Source organism: Pelecanus crispus, unplaced genomic scaffold (genome assembly GCF_030463565.1).
Source record: "Pelecanus crispus isolate bPelCri1 unplaced genomic scaffold, bPelCri1.pri SCAFFOLD_311, whole genome shotgun sequence".
NCBI lineage: Eukaryota > Metazoa > Chordata > Aves > Pelecaniformes > Pelecanidae > Pelecanus > Pelecanus crispus.
This window is the reverse complement of record NW_027461384.1, coordinates 7,687-30,100: the sequence shown is the minus strand read 5'-3', so window position 1 is coordinate 30,100 and position 22,414 is coordinate 7,687. Positions and strand designations below refer to the sequence as shown.

Below are 22,414 nucleotides of genomic sequence, written 5' to 3'. Positions count from 1 at the left end.
CTCCCAGTACCTTCCAGTCCACTCCAGTGGCTCCCAGTACTCCCCAGTACCCTCCCAGTGCTCCCCAGTACCACCCAGCCAAGTGCTCCCCAGTACCCCCAGCCCAGTATTCCCAGTACCTCCCAGTGCTCCCAGTACCTTCCAGTCCACTCCAGTGGCTCCCAGTACTCCCCAGTACCCCCCAATGCTCCCCAGTACCCCCAGCCCAGTGCTCCCAGTACCTCCCAGTCCACTCCAGTGGCTTCCCAGTGCCTGTCAGTGCACTCCAGCAGCCTCCAGTGGCTCCCAGTGCTCCCCCAGTACCCCCAGCCCACTGGCTCCAGTGCTCCCAGTACCTTCCAGTCCCCTCCAGTGGCTCCCAGTGCTCCCCAGTACCCCCCAGTGCTCCCCAGTACCCCACCCCAGTACTCCCAGTACCTCCCAGTGCTCCCAGTACCTTCCAGTCCCCTCCAGTGGCTCCCAGTACTCCCCAGTACCTCCCAGTGCTCCCCAGTACCCCCCAGCACAGTGCTCCCAGTACCTCCCAGTCCACTCCAGTACCCCAACCCAGTACTCCCAGTACCTCCCAGTGCTCCCAGTACCTTCCAGTCCCCTCCAGTGGCTCCCAGTACTCCCCATTTAAACTCTTCCCATTTTTGGTCCCAAATTTAAACTCTCCCAAATTTTGGTCCCAAATTTAATCTCTTCTGATTTCAGTCCCAAATTTAAACTCTTCCAATTTTTGGTCATAAATTTAAACTCTTCCCATTTTTGGTCCCAATTTTAAACCCTTCCCAATTTCGGTCCCAAATTTAATCTCTTCCAATTTCGGTCCCAAATTTAATCTCTTCCCATTTTTTGGTCTGAAATTTAAACTCTTCCCAACTTTGGCCCCAATTTTAAACCCTTCCAATTTTTGGTCCCAATTTTAAGCTCTTCCAATTTTGGTCCCAATTTTAAACTCTTCCAATTTTTGGTCCTAAATTTAAACCCTTCCAAATTTTGGCCCCAATTTTAAACCCTTCCAAATTTTGGCCCCAATTTTAAACTCTTCCAAATTTTGGTCCCAATTTTAAACTCTCCCAAATTTTGGTCCCCAAATTTAATCTCTTCCCATTTGGGTCCCAAATTTAAACTCTTCCAATTTTTGGTCATAAATTTAAACTCTTCCATTTTTGGTCCCAAATTTGAACTCTTCCCATTTTTGGTCCCAAATTTAAACTCTTCCCATTTTTGGTCCCAATTTTAAACTCTCCCAAATTTTGGTCATAAATTTAAACTCTTCCCGGTTTTGGTCCCAATTTTAAACTCTCCCAAATTTTGGTCCCAAATTTAATCTCTTCTAATTTGGGTCCCAATTTTAAACCCTTCCCATTTTGGGTCCCAATTTTAAACCCTTCCCAAGTTTGGTCCCAAATTTAATCTCTTCCCATTTTTCGTCTGAAATTTAAACTCTTCCCAACTTTGGGCCAAAATTTAAACTCTTCCCAATTTCGGCCCCAATTTTAAACTCTTCCCAATTTCGGCCCCAATTTTAAACTCTTCCCAATTTCGGCCCCAATTTTAAACTCTTCCCAATTTCGGCCCCAATTTTAAACTCTTCCCATTTTCGGCCCCAATTTTAAACTCTTCCCAATTTCGGCCCCAATTTTAAACTCTTCCCAATTTCGGCCCCAATTTTAACTCTTCCCATTTTTGGCCCCAATTTTAAACTCTCCCAAATTTTGGTCATAAATTTAAACTCTTCCCGGTTTTGGTCCCAATTTTAAACTCTCCCAAATTTTGGTCCCAAATTTAATCTCTTCTAATTTGGGTCCCAATTTTAAACCCTTCCAATTTTGGTCCCAAATTTAATCTCTTCCCATTTTTCGTCTGAAATTTAAACTCTTCCCATTTTTCGTCTGAAATTTAAACTCTTCCCAACTTTGGGCCAAAATTTAAACTCTTCCCAATTTTGGCCCCAATTTTAAACTCTTCCCAATTTCGGCCCCAATTTTAAACTCTTCCCAATTTCGGCCCCAATTTTAAACTCTTCCCAATTTCGGCCCCAATTTTAAACTCTTCCCATTTTTGGCCCCAATTTTAAACTCTCCCAAATTTTGGTCATAAATTTAAACTCTTCCCGGTTTTGGTCCCAAATTTAAGCCCTTCCAAATTTTGGTCCCAAATTTAATTTCTTCTAATTTTGGTCCCAATTTTAAACCCTTCCCAAGTTTGGTCCCAAATTTAATCTCTTCCCATTTTTCGTCTGAAATTTAAACTCTTCCCATTTTTCGTCTGAAATTTAAACTCTTCCCCAACTTTGGGCCAAAATTTAAACTCTTCCCAATTTTGGCCCCAATTTTAAACTCTTCCCAATTTTGGCCCCAATTTTAAACTCTTCCCAATTTCGGCCCCAATTTTAAACTCTTCCCAATTTCGGCCCCAATTTTAAACTCTTCCCATTTTTGGCCCCAATTTTAAACTCTCCCAAATTTTGGTCATAAATTTAAACTCTTCCCGGTTTTGGTCCCAAATTTAAGCCCTTCCAAATTTTGGTCCCAAATTTAATCTCTTCTAATTTGGGTCCCAATTTTAAACCCTTCCCAATTTTGGTCCCAAATTTAATCTCTTCCCATTTTTCGTCTGAAATTTAAACTCTTCCCATTTTTCATCTGAAATTTAAACTCTTCCCAATTTTGGCCCCAATTTTAAACTCTTCCCAATTTCGGCCCCAATTTTAAACTCTTCCCAATTTCGGCCCCAATTTTAAACTCTTCCCAACTTTGGCCCCAATTTTGGTCAAAACAAACCCCAAACCTGCCATTTCAGTAAAAACCTGGGCGAAGGAGCAGACCTTCCCCCCGCGAAAGCTGTCGCGGTCGTTAGCGGCGCCGAAATTTTAATCGGGGCGGGGGGGGGGGGGGCAGGAAGCTGAGCTTAAAAAAAAAACCCAACCAAAAACCCCCAAAATTGGAAAATTCACCATTTTTTTTATTCTACTAGTAAAACAGCCGGAGCACCCGCTGTACACAACGCTCCCAAGCCCCGCGGCCGCTCCCTCCCCAAAATCGCGTCCCCCTCCCTGCCCCGGAACCTCCCCCCCCCCCCAAAAAAAAAGAAAAAAAAAGAAAAATCGCCCGCGCCGCCGGCGACGAGCCCCCGACCGTCACCGGCGCAGAAGGAGAAGCCGCCGCCGCAGGCGCATGCAGGTTTATCCGAATATCGGGGGGTTGGTTGGGTAGGGTTGGGGTGGGGTTTTTTTTTTGTGGTTTTTTTTTTTTTTTTAATAATTTTTTTTTTTTTTTAAATTTTTTCTTTTTCTTCTTTTTTTTCTCCCCGCTTTAAAACTGCTTTTTGGCGAAATCCCGGCGGCGGCGAGGCGGTGCTGGAAGTCGGGGGCGGGAGGGGTGGAGGGGAAGAAGGAAGGGTCCGCCGGCGGGGTGTCTCCCAGTCTTATTTTTGGATTTGAAATATAAAAAGCCGCAGGTTGATGTTTTTAGCCGCCAGCAGTTTGTTACACTCCACCGAATCGACGATGGGCAGCGCCATGTAATCCGTCTCGTTGTTCTCGTTGCTGAAGACGAAATGGTAAATGACGGGGTGGATTTTGACGTCGTCGTAGGGCCCTTCCAGGAGGAGGAAGGAGCATTCCATCGGGGAATTGATTTTGCTTTTCAGGATGAGCTGGAAGGAGAGCGTACGCTTGCAGGAGAGGTTGGGGTTCCGCTCCGAGTCGTTCACCCCGCGCCTTCAGCACCCACGTTTGGTTGAGGACGGTCAGGCGCGGCGTCTCGTAGTACAGCCGGGTGATGAAGTCGTCGGTGCGGTAAGGGCGGAACTGGACCTCTGCAAAAAAAAACACACGCACGGACACACACCAAAAAAAAAAAAAAAAAAAAAAAAAAAAAAAATTGGGGAGAGCGGGGGTCAGGCGGGGAGCGGCCCCACGGTCCCCGGAGACGCCGACCGGCGGCTCCTCCCCGATCGCCGGTGCCGAAAGCGAAGCCGCCGCCCGAGACGGAGCCGAGCCTCCGCCACGAAGCCGGCGCGGCCGGGCCGAGGGACGCGACCCGCCTACGGCCGCTCGGCACCGGGAGACGGCGACGAGAGGGGCAGCTCCCGGCTGCCGAAAGGCTTTGCCGGCGTCGGGCGGCACCACCAGCGAGGGCCACTGGCCACCGAAAGGCTTTGCCGGCATCCAGCAGCATGCCGGCAAGCACCACCAGCCACCGAAAGGCTTTGCCGGCATCTGACGGCACCACCGGCAGGCTTTTGCCGGCATCTGACGGCACCACCAGCCACCAAAAGGCTTTGCCGGCATCTGACGGCACCACCGGCCGCCGAAAGGCTTTGCCGGCATCTGACGGCGCGCCAGCAATCGCAACCAGCTGCCAAACGGCTTTGCCGGCATCTGACGGCACCACCGGCCACCGAAAGGCTTTGCCGGCATCTGACGGCACCACCGGCCGCCGAAAGGCTTTGCCGGCATCTGACGGCACCACCGGCCGCCGAAAGGCTTTGCCGGCATCTGACGGCACCACCGGCCGCCGAAAGGCTTTGCCGGCATCTGACGGCGCGCCAGCAATCGCAACCAGCTGCCAAACGGCTTTGCCGGCATCTGACGGCACCACCGGCCGCCGAAAGGCTTTGCCGGCATCTGACGGCGCGCCAGCAATCGAAACCAGCTGCCAAAAGGCTTTGCCAGCATCCAGTGGCACCACCGGCCACTGAAAGGCTTTGCCGGCACCCGACAGCACGCCGGCAAGCACCACTGGCTACCGAAAGGCTTTGCCGGCACCCAATGGCATGCCAGCAATTGCCACCGGATGCTGAAAGCCTTTGGCCAGCACCCAACGGCACCACCGGCCGCCGAAAGCCTTTGCCGGCACCCGACGGCACCACCGGCTGCCGAAAGCCTTTGCCGGCACCCGACGGCACCACCGGCTGCCGAAAGCCTTTGCCGGCACCCGACGGCACCACCAGCAAGCACCACTAGCCGCCGAAAGCCTTTGCTGGCATCCGACGGCGCGCCGGCAAGCACCACCAGCCACCGAAAGCCTCTGCCGGCATGCGATGGCACCACCAGCCGCCGAAGGCTTTGCTGGCACCCAACGGCGCGGCAGGACAGACAGACAGGACACGGTTCGGGTAGTAAGGCATAATTTATTGGGATTCGGCGTACAAACCGGCGAGCGAGGCAGCGCGGCGAAGCGTCACCGCAGGGCACAAAGCCCGGTGACGCGGCCCGGAAGCTGCCGGCACGGTTACGCGGCACCGAGAGGCTCCCGGCTCGGCGCTGGCGCAGGCACCGGGGCGCTCGCGGTCTCGGCGTAGGGAGCGTGGGCTCGCCGAGCGCAACCACGAGCGCAAGGGACGGCGCGGCGCCCTTCGGCTACGCTTACACCGTCGTCGGCGCTTCCAGGAGAGAGAGAGAGAGAGGGAGAGGAGAGAGCCCGGCCGGCAAAACCTGGACAGAGGAGGGGGATCGGTTATTCCAGCCACACCATATTCCGTTGCCGGGCTCCGCCGCCGCCGCAGCCCAGCACCGCGGCGTCTCGGCACCGAGCCGCCTGGCTTTACCAGGGCTGAACCCCGGCGGAGGGGACGCGGGGTCTGGAGCGTGGCCGGGTTGCCGCAACCCGAGCTCCCAGCACAACCCAGCTGCCAAAAAACACCTGGGCCGCTCGCACCGGATCCCCCGATGGCATCCGTGCCGGCGATGCCGGAGCGAAACCGGCACCGGGAGGGCACGGCACCGGCGCCGCCGCCCGTGGCTGAGGGGAAAATTCTTCCCCCGCTCCAGCGCCAATTTGCCGTTTCCCCTCTCGGGTTAATTTGCCTCCCGGCTTTTAAAGTAAAAACCGGCAACGGTTCTAAGCCCGGTTTTAATACCGACGTACCGAGAAAAGAGCCGGCTTACCTGCTTTCGCCGCTTAAACGGGGCTTTTCACACCCGTCATCGGCCAAGTCCCGCTCTGCCCCGGTGCCAACGCAACCACCGCGGCACCAGCAGCTTTCCGGCGAGTGGGAGAGGGGTTCGGCAAAACCCCTCGGCAAAGCAAGAACGGCGGGAAGGCGCCGGCGAGGGCGAAGCGGCGCCGGCGTTCTTCTCCGGAACTCGATAAAACATCCCAGGGAACGTCATTTACGGTTTCGGGTTCGCAAGTCCCATCGCTCGGTTGGCGGTCGAGGCCGGCGCCGAAACGCCGGCCGCGTGCACGGCGAAGCCCTTCGCTGCTACCGAATCGACAGCCGCGCCAGATTAAAAAAAAAAAAAAAAACCCCAAGTTTCGGCAGCGCGGAAACAGCGTCGGCGCCGGAAGAAACGCGGCCGAAGGGCCGGGGGAAGCCGCCGTTGCCGTCGCGAGCGAGCCATTACCTGTGTAGCCGATTTTCTCGAAGCTGAGCAGGTTGAAGATGTTGTTATAAAGCTGCATTTCTTTTTTCCTCGTTTGGTCCATTTCGTCTAAAATCTCCATCAGCTCATTGCCGGTTTTGGTGGGGTGGGTGCATTCGGCTTCGTGCACCGACAACTCGTGGTAGGGACCCTGCCACGGGCACCCGATCCGCTTGTATTTGCACTGGGTCACCCTGAAGGGGAGAAAAGAAGCGTGAATATTCGCCGGATGGGGATGGCACGCCGAAAACAAGGCGGATCCGGCTGTCCCGGCGGCGCCGGGAAGGGCGGCGAGGGACGGCGGGGATGCGCAGAGGCTCGCTCCTGCCGCCGCCCGGCTCCGCCGGGTGAATTCAGATCCGGCAGCCCCGGTGAGACGGGTGCAAGACCGGCAAAATCCGGGAGACCCCGTGGAAAACCGCCGGGTAGCGCCGCAGCCGGAGCGCGATGGGTTCCGGCAGCGCCGGCAGCGGCCAACCGGGCACAGCGGCACGCGGACGCTCTGCCGCACGCCGAAGCGGTGCCTCGTCCTCCCCAAAACCACCGTCACCTCCCAAGGGAGGCGGGACGCAGCCGGTGAGCGTTTCGGCGCAGGACCGCCCCGCGCCGGGGGCTGGAGGGGGCACGGGGCGCTGCCGAGCGCCGACGGCTTCGCCCCGACGCCGGAGCTGGCTGCGGCAAGCCGGAAAAACCTGACCCCAATCGCGCGGGCTCACCGCCGCGCGAACCCCGGCTTCACCGGGCAGCGAGGTTTCCCAAACCCCGCGTGTCTCTACGCCGAGCCGGTGAAGCACCGCGAGCCGCGCCGGTGACGCCGGCACGGCGGCCGAATGGAAGGGAAGCTCTTTACCTGTCTTGGCACTCCTCTTTCTGGTGCCTTTCCAGGAGGGATCGGGGGAATTGCTGCATGCAGAAGCCGCACTCGGAGGGTAGCTCGCTGACGGCTTTTTCCACAGCCAAATTTCGGCAGCACAGGCTCTTGCTGATCTCGCACCGGCAATTCGGGCAAGTGGCTTGTTCCTCCTTCAGCCGCGCGTCTGCCAGGAGGTGGATGAAGCAGCCGGCGCACATCAGGTGGCCGTTGGTGCACTGCGGAAGAGGAGAAATAAAGCGTCAGACCCCGGCGGGATCCGTCGCGGGGGGAAACCGAGGCAAAGGAAGCGGCTTCGGAGCCGTCGGCGCCGGAGGAAAGACGCTTTGCCGTCCCGCTCTTCCCCCAAAAAAAGAAAAAAAAAAAACCCCAAAAAACGCACCACAACCCTGGCTACGCGGCTCCCGCCAGCCGATCGAGCCCCCGCGCCGCGGCCGCCTGCGTTTCGGCAAAGCTGGCGAGGGCGGGCAGGGTCTCCGGCTCTCGCGCCGGCCCGGCCGCGTCGTTTCTGTAATTAAGCCTGACCTCGTTTGCCGCGCGTGGGAGGGGAAGGGAAAGGCTTCATCCCGGCTTCCCTCTTCCCCTGGCTCCCGTCTATCCCGTGGGAATCCGATTCCCCACGTCTGGAAGCGAGGGGGGGGACGCGTAAGCTGCCCACGGCACTCGGGATAACCAAAACCAGCCGGGGAGCGGGGAACGGAGCCGAGTGCCTCCCGCCGCGGGGAATTACACCAAAACGGGGGGGGAAAAGGCTTCCCCCGCTCCCCGTATCCCTCAGCTCCGTAGGATCCCGAAGGCCGCGCCGTTGCCACATTAGCGCCGAGAGGTTTGGAGGAGTCGGGATCCGCCGTGGTTAAACCGGCGGGATCGGCACAAAAGCCCCGGAGCCCGCTGAAGGAGACCGGGAAGACCCATGGGGGAGACAAACCCATCGGCAAAGCGATGGGAACCGGCTCCGAGAGCTCGGATCGCCGGGATGAGACTCGGTTCTCCGACCGGCGCAGCGAATCCGCCGCCGCGCCGGGTGCCCGCACGCCGAGGACGAGCTCCGGAGTTAAAGACGGCATCTGGCATTCCAGGGACGAGCTGCCGGGCAGAGAGGCTTCGACGGCGTGATAAAAATAATACAGGAAAATCCATTTTAGTCCAATTTGTTCATGGTTTGATACGGCGTAGACAAGAGAGGATCTACGCCGGCTTCACGCCGGCTTGCCGGAATCGCCCTCTCCTTCCAGCACGCCGAGGCGCTCACTCGGTTTTCAATCCGTGCACCAAAAAAATCTCCGGCTTTCGGGCAAAAATCGGTTTAAGAGGCGTTTTTACCGGCTGCCGAGCCGTGCCGGGCAAAACCCTCGACGCGGGCATGGGGTCGGGATCCATCGTGGCAGTCCCCGTCCAAAGCGAGCGGCACCGGAGCGATGCCGGCTGCGCCTCAAGCACCGGAGCGATCCCAATCCGGTCGTCCATCCGCTGCGAAAACCAGAGGGAAAGAGCCAGCGCCGGATTTCCGGAGTTTTGCCGCAAGGCGATGCCGCGGGAGGGCGGGAGAAGCCGTCTTGGTGGCTGCGGGTGAAGGCATCGCCTATAAAACACCCGGCGGAGCCGGTGAAGGTATCGCCGAATCCATCGGGAGCTGCCGGAAGCGGTCAGGAGGCAGCCGGGCCGGATGCTTCCTCCATCATCTCTGGCGACGGCGGGGATCCGTCAAGGGACACGCGGCTGTTTCCGACGGATGGGAGAGCTCCCGCCGGCAGCCTCGGGCTCCTGCGGTGAAAATCCTTCCCTCGAATCCGGTGGGAGGCTGGAGCGCTCCGGCCTGGAACGCCGTCACCTCCAGGATGAGCTCCGTGACCGGCCCAGCAGCGCCGGCAGCTTCCCGGCGTGGCCGGGACACCGCAGCGGGGATCAATCCCAAAATTCCTGCCGGCGGGATCGCCGGGAGCTCGTTAAACACCTCCCTGGGAACGCCGGGAAAAGCTTTAAGCCGGGATGGGAAGCGCCTGACCCTGCCGCAGGGATTAGCTCCCGATCTGCTTACCCAGGACATCCATTGTTCCGGCTCCAAAAGATTTTGGATTTTCCCTTCTGCCGGGCCCGGAGCGCCGGCAGCCGGGCATTAAACCGGCCGCGCCGTCGCCGAAGCACGGTTACAGGATGAGGATCCCGGCTCCAAAATACCGGCGATGGTTTCGGGATGAGCGCAGGGACGCATCCGGCTAAAAAAAATCCTTTAGGGTTTAGGCTCGGCACGGTCCCGGCGAAGCGCCGGCCTCCCCCGCGGCGCCTCACCGCTGCCGCGCTAAAAATACCGGCGAGCGAGCCAAAACAAGAGGCGAACGCCGGCCGAGCGCTCCCCCAACCGCGGCGCCGGCGACTCCTCCTCGGCGCGAGCGTGTAATTACAGCCGCTCGTTAGCGTCTGACGAACCGGCGAAGGCATCGGTACGGCCGCCGCGGTCGCTCCCGGTTTTAATTACGTGCTCCGGCAAAGCCCGGGCGTCGTAAATAATTAAACAGCCGGCGGCGGGGCGGGGGGGGATGAGCGACCGCCGGAGCGAGGAGGAAGAGGAGGCCGTGACGAAGGACGCGAGCCGCCGGCGGGTGCGCGGAGCCGGTTTGGCAAGCGCCGGCACCGGATCGGTGGGGATCTCTTCACCGGGGCGCGGCTCCGGCGAGGTTTTCATGCTTTTAATTCGTCACCGCCGAGGGATCCCCCCCTGCTTCCTTGACCCAGCGGCCATCTTAGAGCACCCCCGCTGCCAAAACGAACCCCCCGAAAACGAAGCGTGGGGGGATTCTCCCCCCCCCTTCCCCGGCGTCGCCGGCTGTGCCGGCGCCGGATATTCTTAGCACGCGCCCAACAAAGCGGAAGAGCACCGAGGGGATGGCCTTCGCGTCCAGCTCTGCCGCCGCCGTAACCGAGCGTCAAACCGGCGCTCGCCGGCGGTGCGGTGGTGCCGGCGGTGCGGTGGTGCCGGCAGTGCGGTGGTGCCGGCGGCGGTGCCGGCACCGCGGGGCTGGCGGCGGCTCCGCGTGCCGCGAAATGGATGCTGGCCGGAGGGACAAAAAAACGCCGGGCGGTTTTTACGTCACCGGTGGCTCCGCTCCGGTGAACGCCGGCGGTGCCCGGCCCCCTCCCTGCCGGAGCCCCCCCCCTCCAACCCCCCACCCCGGTGCGGGGAATCCCCCGGGGTGGCAAAAATTGGGATAAATTTGGCAAAAATTGGGATAAATTTGGCAAAAATTGGGATAAATTTGGCAAAAATTGGGATAAATTTGGGGGGAGGGGGGTGAACCCAGCCCCCCCCATGGGGTCTGTGGGGTGGGGAGGCCGCAGTGGGTGCTGAGGGGGTCAGGGTGCTGGGGGGGCACCCTGGGGTCCCTAAAGGGGGAGGGGACCCTAAAGCCCCCAAATGGGGGGGGGGGAGCACCTGAAACCCCCAGTGAGTGGGGGGGGGGGTGTCAGGGGAGACCCCCCAGCAGGGTGGGGGCCCAAGGGGGGGGCCCTGGTTTGGGGGGGTCCAGGCCCCAGATTCAAGGGGTCCCTCTGGTTCGGGGGGGGTCCAGGCCCCAGTTTTGGGGTTCCCCCTGGTTTGGGGGGGGTCCAGGCCCCAGTTTCAGGGGGGTCCCTCTGGTTCGGGGGGGGTCCAGGCCCCAGTTTTGGGGTTCCCCCTGGTTTGGGGGGGGGTCCAGGCCCCAGCTTCAAGGGGTCCCTCTGGTTCGGGGGGGGTCCAGGCCCCAGTTTTGGGGTTCCCCCTGGTTTGGGGGGGGTCCAGGCCCCAGATTCAGGGGGTCCCTCTGGTTCAGGGGGGGGTCCAGGCCCCAGTTTTGGGGTTCCCCCTGGTTTGGGGGGGTCCAGGCCCCAGTTTCAGGGGGTCCCTCTGGTTCGGGGGGGGTCCAGGCCCCAGTTTTGGGGTTCCCCCTGGGTTTGGGGGGGTCCAGGCCCCAGATTCAGGGGGTCCCTCTGGTTCAGGGGGGGGTCCAGGCCCCAGTTTTGGGGTTCCCCCTGGTTTGGGGGGGGGTCCAGGCCCCAGCTTCAAGGGGTCCCTCTGGGTTCGGGGGGGGTCCAGGCCCCAGTTTTGGGGTTCCCCCTGGTTTGGGGGGGTCCAGGCCCCAGTTTCAGGGGGTCCCTCTGGTTCGGGGGGGGGGGAAGAGGGGTCCTGTGACCTGGCTTTGGGGGGTCCCTTGTTTTGGGGGGGTCCAGACCCCAGCTTTGGGGGGGGTCCCCCTGCTTCAGGGGGGGTGCCATGACCTGGCTTTAGGGGGGTCCCCCTGGTTAAGGGGTGCCAAGGCCCCAGTTTTGGGGGTCCTCCTGGTTCGGGGGGGGGGGGGAGGGGGGGGGGCAGGGGGGTCCAGACCCCAGCTTTGGGGGGGTCAGGGAGACCCCATGACCTGGCTTTAGGGGGGTCTCCCTGGTTCAGGGGGGTCCAGGCCCCAGCTTTGGGGGGGTCCCTCTGGTTGGGGGGGGCAGGGGGGTCCCGTGACCTGGCTTTGGGGGGGTCTCCCTGTTTTGGGGGGGTCCAGGCCCCAGCTTTGGGGGGGGTCCCTCTGGTTGGGGGGGGCAGGGGGGTCCGTGACCTGGCTTTAGGGGGGTCTCCCTGTTTTGGGGGGGTCCAGGCCCCAGCTTTGGGGGGGTCCCTCTGGTTGGGGGGGGCAGGGGGGTCCCGTGACCTGGCTTTGGGGGGGTCTCCCTGGTTCGGGGCCCCAGCTTTGGGGGGTCCCCCTTGTTGGGGGGGGGCAGGAGGGTCCCATGACCTGGCTTTGGGGGGGTCTCCCTGTTTCGGGGGGGTCCCCTGCCCCAGCTGAAGCCCTCACCGGGGCTGACGGTGACCAGGGAAAAGGGGGGTGACACGGGGGGGACCCCGATGGGTGACAGTGGGGGGGGGGGGGGAAGGGGGCCCTGGGAGGGGGGCTGTGAGTGAGGGGGGGGACAAGAAGGTGCTGGGGGGGGTGGGTGAGCAGTGGGGGGGGGGGCAACAGGGGACAAGGGGCCCCGGGGGGGTGGCACTGAAGGGGAGGGGGCATGAGGTGGCCCCGGGGGGGGTCAGTGGCCACTGGGGAGGGGGGTTGGTGGCCCACGAGGGGACGGGGAGGCCCTGGGGGGGGTTGGTGGCCACTGGGGAGGGGGTTGGTGGCCCATGAGGGGATGGGGAGGCCCCGGGGGGGGGTTGGTGGCCCATGAGGGGATTGGGAGGCCCCGGGGGGGGGTTGGTGGCCCATGAGGGGACGGGGAGGCCCCGGGGGGGGGGGTTGGTGGCCACCGGGGAGGGGGTTGGTGGCCCATGAGGGGACGGGGAGGCCCCGGGGGGGGGGGGGGTCGGTGGCCACTGGGGAGGGGGGTTGGTGGCCCATGAGGGGACGGGGAGGCCCCGGGGGGTGGGGGTCGGTGGCCACTGGGGAGGGGGGTTGGTGGCCCATGAGGGGACGGGGAGGCCCCGGGGGCGGGGGTCGGTGGCCACTGGGGAGGGGGGTTGGTGGCCCATGAGGGGACAGGGAGGCCCGGGGGGGGGGGGGTCGGTGGCCACTGGGGAGGGGGGTTGGTGGCCCATGAGGGGACGGGGAGGCCCCGGGGGCGGGGGTCGGTGGCCACCGGGGAGGGTCAGTGGCCATGGGGGAGGCCCCGGAGGGGGTGCTGGTGGCCCATGAAGGGATGAGGTAGCCCCGGGAGAGGCCCCGGTGGGGGATTGGTGGCCCATGAGGGGACGGGGAGGCCCTGGGGGGGGGGTCAGTGGCCATGGGGGAGGCCCCAGTGGGGGGGTTGGTGGCCCATGAGGGACAGGGAGGCCCGGGGGGGGGGGGTCAGTGGCCACTGAGGAGGCCCCAGTAGGGGTGTTGGTGGCCCTTGAAGGGTCGGGGAGGCCCCGGGGCGGGGTCGGTGGCCACTGGGGAGGCCCTGAAGGGGGTGCTGGTGGCCCCTGAAGGGACAAGGCAGCCCCAAGGGAGGGTCGGTGACCACCGGGGAGGCCCCAGGGCGGGGGGGGGGGGGGGGTTTGGTGGCCCGTGAGGGGACAGAGAGGCCCCAGGGGAGGTCAGTGGCTACCGGGGAGGCCCCGGGGGGGGGGGGGGGGTCGGTGGCCCCAGGGACGTGTTGGTGGCCACTGAGGAGGCCCTGAAGTGGGGGTTGGTGGCCCGTGAGGGGATGGGGAGGCCTTGGGGGGGGTTGGTGGCCACCGGGGAGGCCCCGGGGGGTTCAGTGGCCTGCGAGGGGACGGGGTGGCCTCGGGGGGGTCGGTAGCCATGGAGGAGGCCCTGGGGGGGTGTTGGTGGCCCATGACGGGACAGGGAAGCCCTGGGGGTAGTCGGTGACTACCGGGCAGGCCCCGGGGGGGGTGTTGGTGGCCAACAAGGTGATGGGGAGGCCCTGGTGAGGGGGTTGGTGGCCCGTGGGGGGACAGGAGGCCCCCGCAGGGGTCAGTGGCCACCGGGGAGGCCCCAAAGGGGGTGCTGGTGGCCCATGAAGGGATGGGGGAGCCCCGGGGGGGGTCGGTGGCCAAGGGGCAGGTCCTGGGGGGGTGTTGGTGGCACATGAAGGGACAAGGAAGCCCCGGGGGGAGGGGGGTCGGTGACCGCCGTGGACGCCTTGGGGGAGGGCTTGGTAGCCCGGGAGGGGATGAGAAGGCCCTGGGGGTGTCAGTGGCCACGGGGGAGGGTCCATAGCCACGGGGGAGGGTCGGGGGGGGGGGGGGCTGGTGGCCCAGGAGGGGACGGGGAAGCCCTGGGGGGGTTGGTGGCCACCGGGGAGGCCCCGGGGGGGGGGTGTTGGTGGCCGCTGAAGGCACGGGGAAGCCCCAGTGCGGGGGTTGGTGGCCCGTGAGGGGAGGGGGGAGGCCCCGGGGGGGGGGTCAGTGACCACCGGGGAGGCCTGGGGGGGGGGGGGGGGGGGGGGGGGTGTTGGTCGCCCATGAAGGGACGAGGTGGCCCCGGGGGGGGTCAGTGGCCACTGGGGGGGCCCCGGTGTGGGTTGTTGGTGGACTGTGAGGGGACAAGGAGGCCCCAAGGGGGGTCAGTGGCCACCGGGGGAGGTCAATGGCCACTGGGGAGACCCCAAAGGGGGTACTGGTGGCCCATGAAGGGACGGGGAAGCCCCAGGGGGAGTCGGTGACCACCGGGGGAGACCCTGGGGGGTGTTGGTGGCCGACAAGGGACGAGGAGGCCCCGGTGCAGGGGTTGTTGGCCTGTGAGTGGACAGGGAGGCCCCGGGGGGGGTTCGGTGGCCACCAGGAGGCCCCGGGGGGGTGTTGGTGGCCAGTGAGGGGACAAGACAGCCCCAGAGGGGGTCAGTGACCACCGGGGAGGCCCCGGGGGGGTGTTGGTGGCCCGTGAGGGGACAAGACAGCCCCAGAGGGGGTCAGTGACCACCGGGGAGGCCCGGGGGGGTGTTGGTGGCCCGTGAGGGGACAAGACAGCCCCAGAGGGGGTCAGTGACCACCGGGGAGGCCCCGGGGGGGTGTTGGTGGCCCGTGAGGGGACGGGGAGGCCCGGGGGGGGGTCAGTGACCACCGGGGAGGCCCCGGGGGGGTGTTGGTGGCCGTGAGGGGACAAGGCGGCCCCGGTGCAGGGGTTGGTGGCCCATGAAGGGACAAGGCGGCCCCGGGGGGGGGGGGCAGTGGCCACTGGGGAGGCCCGGGGGGGGTGTTGGTGGCCCGTGAGGGGACGGGAAGGCCCGGGGGGGGGTCAGTGACCACCGGGGAGGCCCCGGGGGGGGTGGTTGGTGGCCCGTGAGGGGACAAGACAGCCCCAGAGGGGGTCAGTGACCACCGGGGAGGCCCCGGGGGGGTGTTGGTGGCCCGTGAGGGGACGGGGAGGCCCCGGGGGGGGTCAGTGACCACCGGGGAGGCCCCGGGGGGGGTGTTGGTGGCCCGTGAGGGGACGGGGAGGCCCGGGGGGGGTCGGTGACCACCGGGGAGGCCCCAGGGGGGTGTTGGTGGCCCGTGAGGGGACGGGGAGGCCCCGGGGGGGGGTCAGTGACCACCGGGGAGGCCCCGGGGGGGGTGTTGGTGGCCCGTGAGGGGACAAGGCGGCCCCGGTGCGGGGGTTGGTGGCCCATGAAGGGACAAGGCGGCCCCGGGGGGGGGGCAGTGGCCACTGGGGAGGCCCCGGGGGGTGTTGGTGGCCCATGAGGGGACGGGAAGGCCCCGGGGGGGGTCAGTGACCACCGGGGAGGCCCGGGGGGGTGTTGGTGGCCCGTGAGGGGACAAGACAGCCCCAGAGGGGGTCAGTGACCACCGGGGAGGCCCCGGGGGTGGTGTTGGTGGCCCGTGAGGGGACAAGGCGGCCCCGGTGCAGGGGTTTGGTGGCCCATGAAGGGGCAAGGCGGCCCCGGGGGGGGGTCAGTGGCCACTGAGGCGGCCTCGGGGGGGGTGCTGGTGGCCCGTGAGGGGACAAGGCGGCCCCGGGGCGTGTTGGTGGCCCGTGAGGGGACGGGGAGGCCCCGGGGGGGGGGTCAGTGGCCACTGAGGAGGCCTCGGGGGGGGGTGCTGGTGGCCCGTGAGGGGGACAAGGCGGCCCCGGGGGGTGTTGGTGGCCCGTGAGGGGACGGGGAGGCCCCGGGGGGGTTCGGTGACCACCGGGGAGGCCCCGGGGGGGCCCGGCCGTACCTGGTAGACCGAGGCCTTGGGCAGGTCGAGGCAGACGGTGCAGCACAGCACGGAGTAGAGCCGCTCCTCCAGCTTCACGCTGCCCGCCGCCCCCTCGGGCCCACCCGTCCCCGTCCCCGCCGCCCTCAACCGTTTTTTGGGCGGCGCGTCGGGGTCGGCGCCCGCCTCACCGTGAGGCCGGGCCCCACCGAGCAGCGAACCGGATTCCTCGGCGCCGCCCGCCTCGCCCGGGCCGCCCGCTGCCGCCGCGGGACCGGGGAGGGCCGCGGAGGGGGCGGAGGGAGCGGCCGGGCCCCCGCCGGCCTCACGATCCTCCGCCCCGGACATCATCGCCGCCGCCGCCGCCTCACCCCGCCACCGCCGCCGCCGCCATCTTGGCCGCCCGCCCCTCTTCCCCCCCCCCCCCGCCCTTCCGCGGTCCGTCAAAGGCTACCGCCAATCACCGCCCGCGGGAGGCGGGGCCGGCGCCCAGGCGGCCAATGAGAGGCCGCGCCCGTGCCGGCGCCGCGCCCCCCTCCCCCCTCCCCGCCCGCCGGAGTCGCAAAACTTCAACGGCGGTGCCGCCCCCCCCCCCCCACCCTCGCGGAGGGGAGGGGCCGCGCGTGACGTCACTGCGGGAGCCGGCCAATGGGCGAGGGGGGAGCCCGAGGGGGCGGGGCCTGGCCGCGGGGGCGGGGCGCGTGGCGGGGAGCTCCCCGGGGGGGCGGGGGGGGGCGCGGGGGGGGGCGGATTCCCAGTGCGGCCCAGTACGGACCAGTAGGACCAGTATGGAGCAGTGTGGAACAGTACAGACCAGTATGGACCAGTACGGACCAGTATGGACCAGTATGGAGCAGTGTGGAACAGTACAGACCAGTATGGACCAGTACGGACCAGTATGGACCAGTATGGAGCAGTGTGGAACAGTACGGACCAGTGCGGCCCAGTACGGACCAGTATGGACCAGTATGGACCAGTATGGAGCAGAGTGGAACAGTGCGGACCAGTATGGAACAGTATGGAACAGTATGTACCAGTATGGACCAGTATAGACCAGTATGGAACAGTACGGACCAGTACTGACCAGTACAGCCCAGTATGGAACAGTATGGAACAGCACAGACCAGTATAGACCAGTACGGACAGTACAGACCAGTATAGACCAGTATAGACCAGTATGGAACAGTATGGAACAGTACAGACCAGTATAGACCAGTACGGAACAGTACAGACCAGTATGGACCAGTATGGAACAGTATAGACCAGTATGGAACAGTACAGACCAGTACTGACCAGTATGGAACAGTGTGGCCCAGTATGGCCAGTATGGAACAGTGCAGACCAGTATGGAACAGTGTGGAACAGTATGGCCCAGTACGGACCAGTATGGAACAGTGTGGAACAGTACAGACCAGTATAGACCAGTATGGAACAGTACAGACCAGTATAGACCAGTATAGACCAGTATGGAACAGTGCAGACCAGTACTGACCAGTATGGAACAGTGCAGACCAGTACAGACCAGTATGGAACAGTGTGGAACAGTATGGCCCAGTACGGACCAGTGTGGAACAGTACAGACCAGTATAGACCAGTATGGAACAGTGTGTACCAGTATGGACCAGTACAGACCAGTATGGAACAGTGCAGACCAGTACTGACCAGTATGGAACAGTGTGGAACAGTATGGCCCAGTATGGACCAGTACGGACCAGTGTGGAACAGTACAGACCAGTATAGACCAGTATGGAACAGTGTGTAGCAGTATGGACCAGTACGGACCAGTATGGAACAGTGCAGACCAGTACTGACCAGTATGGAACAGTGCAGACCAGTACGGACCAGTGTGGAACAGTACAGACCAGTATAGACCAGTATGGAACAGTGTGTAGCAGTATGGACCAGTACGGAACAGTATGGAACAGTGCAGACCAGTACTGACCAGTATGGAACAGTATGGAACAGTGCAGACCAGTACTGACCAGTATGGAACAGTGCAGACCAGTACGGACCAGTGTGGAACAGTACAGACCAGTACAGCCCAGTACGGCCCAGTATGGACCAGTATGGAACAGTGCAGACCAGTATGGAACAGTATGGAACAGTGTGGACCAGTAGGGACCAGTATGGACCGGTATGGAACAGTGCAGACCAGTACTGACCAGTATGGGACAGTATGGAACAGTGTGGACCAGTATGGAGCAGTACGGACCAGTATGGAACAGTGCAGACCAGTAAGGACAAGTGCGGACCAGTACAGACCAGTGCAGACCAGTATGGACCAGTGCGGCCCAGTAAGGACCAGTACAGCCCAGTGCCCCCGCGGCCCCGGCGCCCAGCACCCCACAGACACGGGAACCCCACGAACCCCCCCAGCGTCACCAGCCCTCCCCGGGCCCGGCCCAGTGCCCCCAGTGCCACCAGTGCCACCAGTCCCAGTGCCCTCAGTCCCAGTGCAACCAGTGCCCCCAGTGCCGTCAGTGCCCCCACTGCCCCCAGTGCCACCAGTCCCAGTGTGACCAGTGCCCCCAGTGCCCCCAGTGCCCTCAGTCCCAGTGCGACCAGTGCCCCCAGTGCCCCCACTGCCCTCAGTCCCAGTGCCCTCAGTCCCAGTGCCCTCAGTCCCAGTGCAACCAGTGCCCTCAGTGCCCCCACTGCCCCCAGTGCCACCAGTCCCAGTGCGACCAGTGCCCCCACTGCCCTCAGTGCCCCCAGTGCCCTCAGTCCCAGTGCCCCCACTGCCCCCAGTCCCAGTACCCCACTGCCCCCAGTGCCCCAGCCCAGTGCCCCCACTGCCCCCCAGCACAGTGTGACCAGTACCCCCAGTGCCCCCACTGCCCCCCAGCACAGTGTGACCAGTACCCCCAGTGCCCCCACTGCCCCCCAGCACAGTGTGACCAGTACCCCCAGTGCCCCCACTGCCACCCAGCACAGTGTGACCAGTACCCCCAGTGCCCCCACTGCCACCCAGCACAGTGTGACCAGTACCCCCAGTGCCCCCACTGCCCCAGCCCAGTGCTCCCAGTGCCCCCACTGCCCCCCAGCACAGTGTGACCAGTGGCACCAGTCCCAATGTGACCAGTGCCCCCAGTGCACCCCAGCACAGTGTGACCAGTGCCCCAGTGCCCCCAGTCCCAGTACCCCCAGTGCCCCCACTGCCCCAGCCCAGTGCTCCCAGTGCCCCCAGTGCACCCCAGCACAGTGTGACCAGTGGCACCAGTCCCAATGTGACCAGTGCCCCCAGTGCACCCCAGCACAGTGTGACCAGTGCCCCAGTGCCCCCAGTCCCAGTACCCCCAGTGCCCCCACTGCCCCAGCCCAGTGCTCCCAGTGCCCCCAGTGCACCCCAGCACAGTGCTCCCAGTGCCCCCAGTGCACCCCAGCACAGTGTGACCAGTGGCACTAGTCCCAATGTGACCAGTGCCCCCAGTGCACCCCAGCACAGTGTGACCAGTGCCCCAGTGCCCCCAGTCCCAGTACCCCCAGTGCCCCCACTGCCCCAGCCCAGTGCTCCCAGTGCCCCCAGTGCACCCCAGCACAGTGCTCCCAGTGCCCCCAGTGCACCCCAGCACAGTGTGACCAGTGGCACCAGTCCCAATGTGACCAGTGCCCCCAGTGCACCCCAGCACAGTGTGACCAGTGCCCCAGTGCCCCCAGTCCCAGTACCCCCAGTGCCCCCACTGCCCCAGCCCAGTGCTCCCAGTGCCCCCAGTGCACCCCAGCACAGTGTGACCAGTGGCACCAGTCCCAATGTGACCAGTGCCCCCAGTGCACCCCAGCACAGTGTGACCAGTGCCCCAGTGCCCCCAGTCCCAGTACCCCCAGTGCCCCCACTGCCCCAGCCCAGTGCTCCCAGTGCCCCCAGTGCACCCCAGCACAGTGTGACCAGTGCCCCCAGTGCACCCCAGCACAGTGTGACCAGTGGCACCAGTCCCAATGTGACCAGTGCCCCCAGTGCACCCCAGCACAGTGTGACCAGTGCCCCAGTGCCCCCAGTCCCAGTACCCCCAGTGCCCCCACTGCCCCAGCCCAGTGCTCCCAGTGCCCCCAGTGCACCCCAGCACAGTGTGACCAGTGCCCCCAGTGCACCCCAGCACAGTGTGACCAGTGGCACTAGTCCCAATGTGACCAGTGCCCCCAGTGCACCCCAGCACAGTGTGACCAGTGCCCCAGTGCCCCAGTCCCAGTACCCCCAGTGCCCCCACTGCCCCAGCCCAGTGCTCCCAGTGCCCCCAGTGCACCCCAGCACAGTGCTCCCAGTGCCCCCAGTGCACCCCAGCACAGTGTGACCAGTGGCACCAGTCCCAATGTGACCAGTGCCCCCAGTGCACCCCAGCACAGTGTGACCAGTGCCCCAGTGCCCCCAGTCCCAGTACCCCCAGTGCCCCCACTGCCCCAGCCCAGTGCTCCCAGTTGCCCCCAGTGCACCCCAGCACAGTGTGACCAGTGGCACCAGTCCCAATGTGACCAGTGCCCCCAGTGCACCCCAGCACAGTGTGACCAGTGCCCCAGTGCCCCCAGTCCCAGTACCCCCAGTGCCCCCACTGCCCCAGCCCAGTGCTCCCAGTGCCCCCAGTGCACCCCAGCACAGTGTGACCAGTGGCACCAGTCCCAATGTGACCAGTGCCCCCAGTGCACCCCAGCACAGTGTGACCAGTGCCCCAGTGCCCCCAGTCCCTGTACCCCCAGTGCCCCCACTGCCCCAGCCCAGTGCTCCCAGTGCCCCCAGTGCACCCCAGCACAGTGTGACCAGTGGCACCAGTCCCAATGTGACCAGTGCCCCCAGTGCACCCCAGCACAGTGTGACCAGTGCCCCAGTGCCCCCAGTCCCAGTACCCCCAGTGCCCCCCACTGCCCCAAGCCCAGTGCTCCCAGTGCCCCCAGTGCACCCCAGCACAGTGTGACCAGTGGCACCAGTCCCAATGTGACCAGTGCCCCCAGTGCACCCCAGCACAGTGTGACCAGTGCCCCAGTGCCCCCAGTCCCAGTACCCCCAGTGCCCCCACTGCCCCAGCCCAGTGCTCCCAGTGCCCCCAGTGCACCCCAGCACAGTGTGACCAGTGGCACCAGTCCCAATGTGACCAGTGCTCCCAGTGCACCCCAGCACAGTGTGACCAGTGCCCCAGTGCCCCCAGTCCCAGTACCCCCAGTGCCCCCACTGCCCCAGCCCAGTGCTCCCAGTGCCCCCAGTGCACCCCAGCACAGTGTGACCAGTGCCCCAGTGCCCCCAGTCCCAGTACCCCCAGTGCCCCCACTGCCCCAGCCCAGTGCTCCCAGTGCCCCCAGTGCACCCCAGCACAGTGTGACCAGTGCCCCCAGTGTCCCCAGCCCCACTGCCCCCTGTGCCCCCAGTGTCCCCAGCCCCAGTACCCCCACTACCCCCACTTCTCCCAGTGCCCCCAGTACTCCCAGTGCCCCCACGTGCCAGGGGAGGGGCTGCTGGCAGGGCTGGGGTCCCCCCGCCCGCAGAGGGGCCCACGAGCTGCCGTCACCCCAGGGTGCTGTGCCGGGGACCCCAGGGTGCCATGGCAGGGACCCCCACCCCAGGGTGCTGTGCCAGGGACCTCAGGGTACTGTGCTGGGGACCCCCCACCCACGGGTGCTGTGCTGGGGACCCCAGGGTGCTGTACCAGGGACCCCAAGGTGCTGTGCCAGGGACCCCCACCCCAGGGTGCTGTACCAGTGACCTCAGGGTACTGTGCTGGGGACCCCCACCCCAGGGTGCCGTGCCGGGGACCCCCAGGGTGCCGTGCCAGGGACCCCAAGGTGCCATGTCAGGGACCCCCACCCCAGGGTGCTGTGCCAGGGACCCCAGGGTGCTGTACCAGGGACCCCAGGGTGCCGTGCCAGGGACCCCCACCCCAGAGTGCTGTGCCAGGGACCCTAGGGTGCTGTACCAGGGACCCCAGGGTGCCATGGCAGGGACCCCCACCCCAGGGTGCTGTACCAGGGACCTCAGGGTGCTGTGCCAGGGACCCCCACCCCAGGGTGCTGTACCAGGGACCCCAGGGTGCTGTGCCAGGGACCCCCACCCCAGGGTGCTGTGCCAGGGACCCCCACCCACGGGTGCTGTACCAGGGACCCCAGGGTGCTGTGCCAGGAACCCCCACCCCAGGGTGCTGTGCCAAGGACCCCAGGGTGCTGTGCCAGGGACCCCAAGGTGCCATGTCAGGGACCCCAAGGTGCCATGTCAGGGACCCCCACCCCAGGGTGCTGTGCCAGGGACCCCAGGGTGCCATGTCAGGGACCCCCACCCCAGGGTGCTGTACCAGGGACCCCAGGGTGCTGTGCCAGGGACCCCCACCCCAGGGTGCTGTGCCAGGGACCCCAAGGTGCCATGTCAGGGACCCCCACCCACGGGTGCCGTGCTGGGGACCCCAAGGTGCCATGTCAGGGACCCCCACCCACGGGTGCCGTGCTGGGGACCCCAAGGTGCCATGTCAGGGACCCCCACCCCAGGGTGCCGTGCCAGGGCCCCCAGCGCTAACGAGGACCCTTAACGAGCGCCGGGAGCCGGCGGCGGGCGCGTCACCGCCGGTAACGCCAGGCAACGCCACCCGGAGAGGCGAAATCGCCGGGACGCCGTACGGCCTTTACTGCGCCGCCTCGC

The 22,414-nt window shown here is 64.6% G+C and overlaps 1 protein-coding gene across 1 annotated transcript; it reads right to left on the bottom strand.

The window, feature by feature from the left end:
* Nucleotides 1–3,387: 3,387 nt before the first annotated feature.
* Nucleotides 3,388–16,155, bottom strand: ZFTRAF1 (zinc finger TRAF-type containing 1). Its single transcript, XM_075727423.1, is given in 5 exon segments — nucleotides 3,388–3,702; nucleotides 3,704–3,807; nucleotides 6,341–6,552; nucleotides 7,209–7,447; nucleotides 15,826–16,155. Coding segments are annotated over 5 exon segments (1,173 nt in total). The 3' UTR covers nucleotides 3,388–3,414.
* Nucleotides 16,156–22,414: the final 6,259 nt, after the last annotated feature.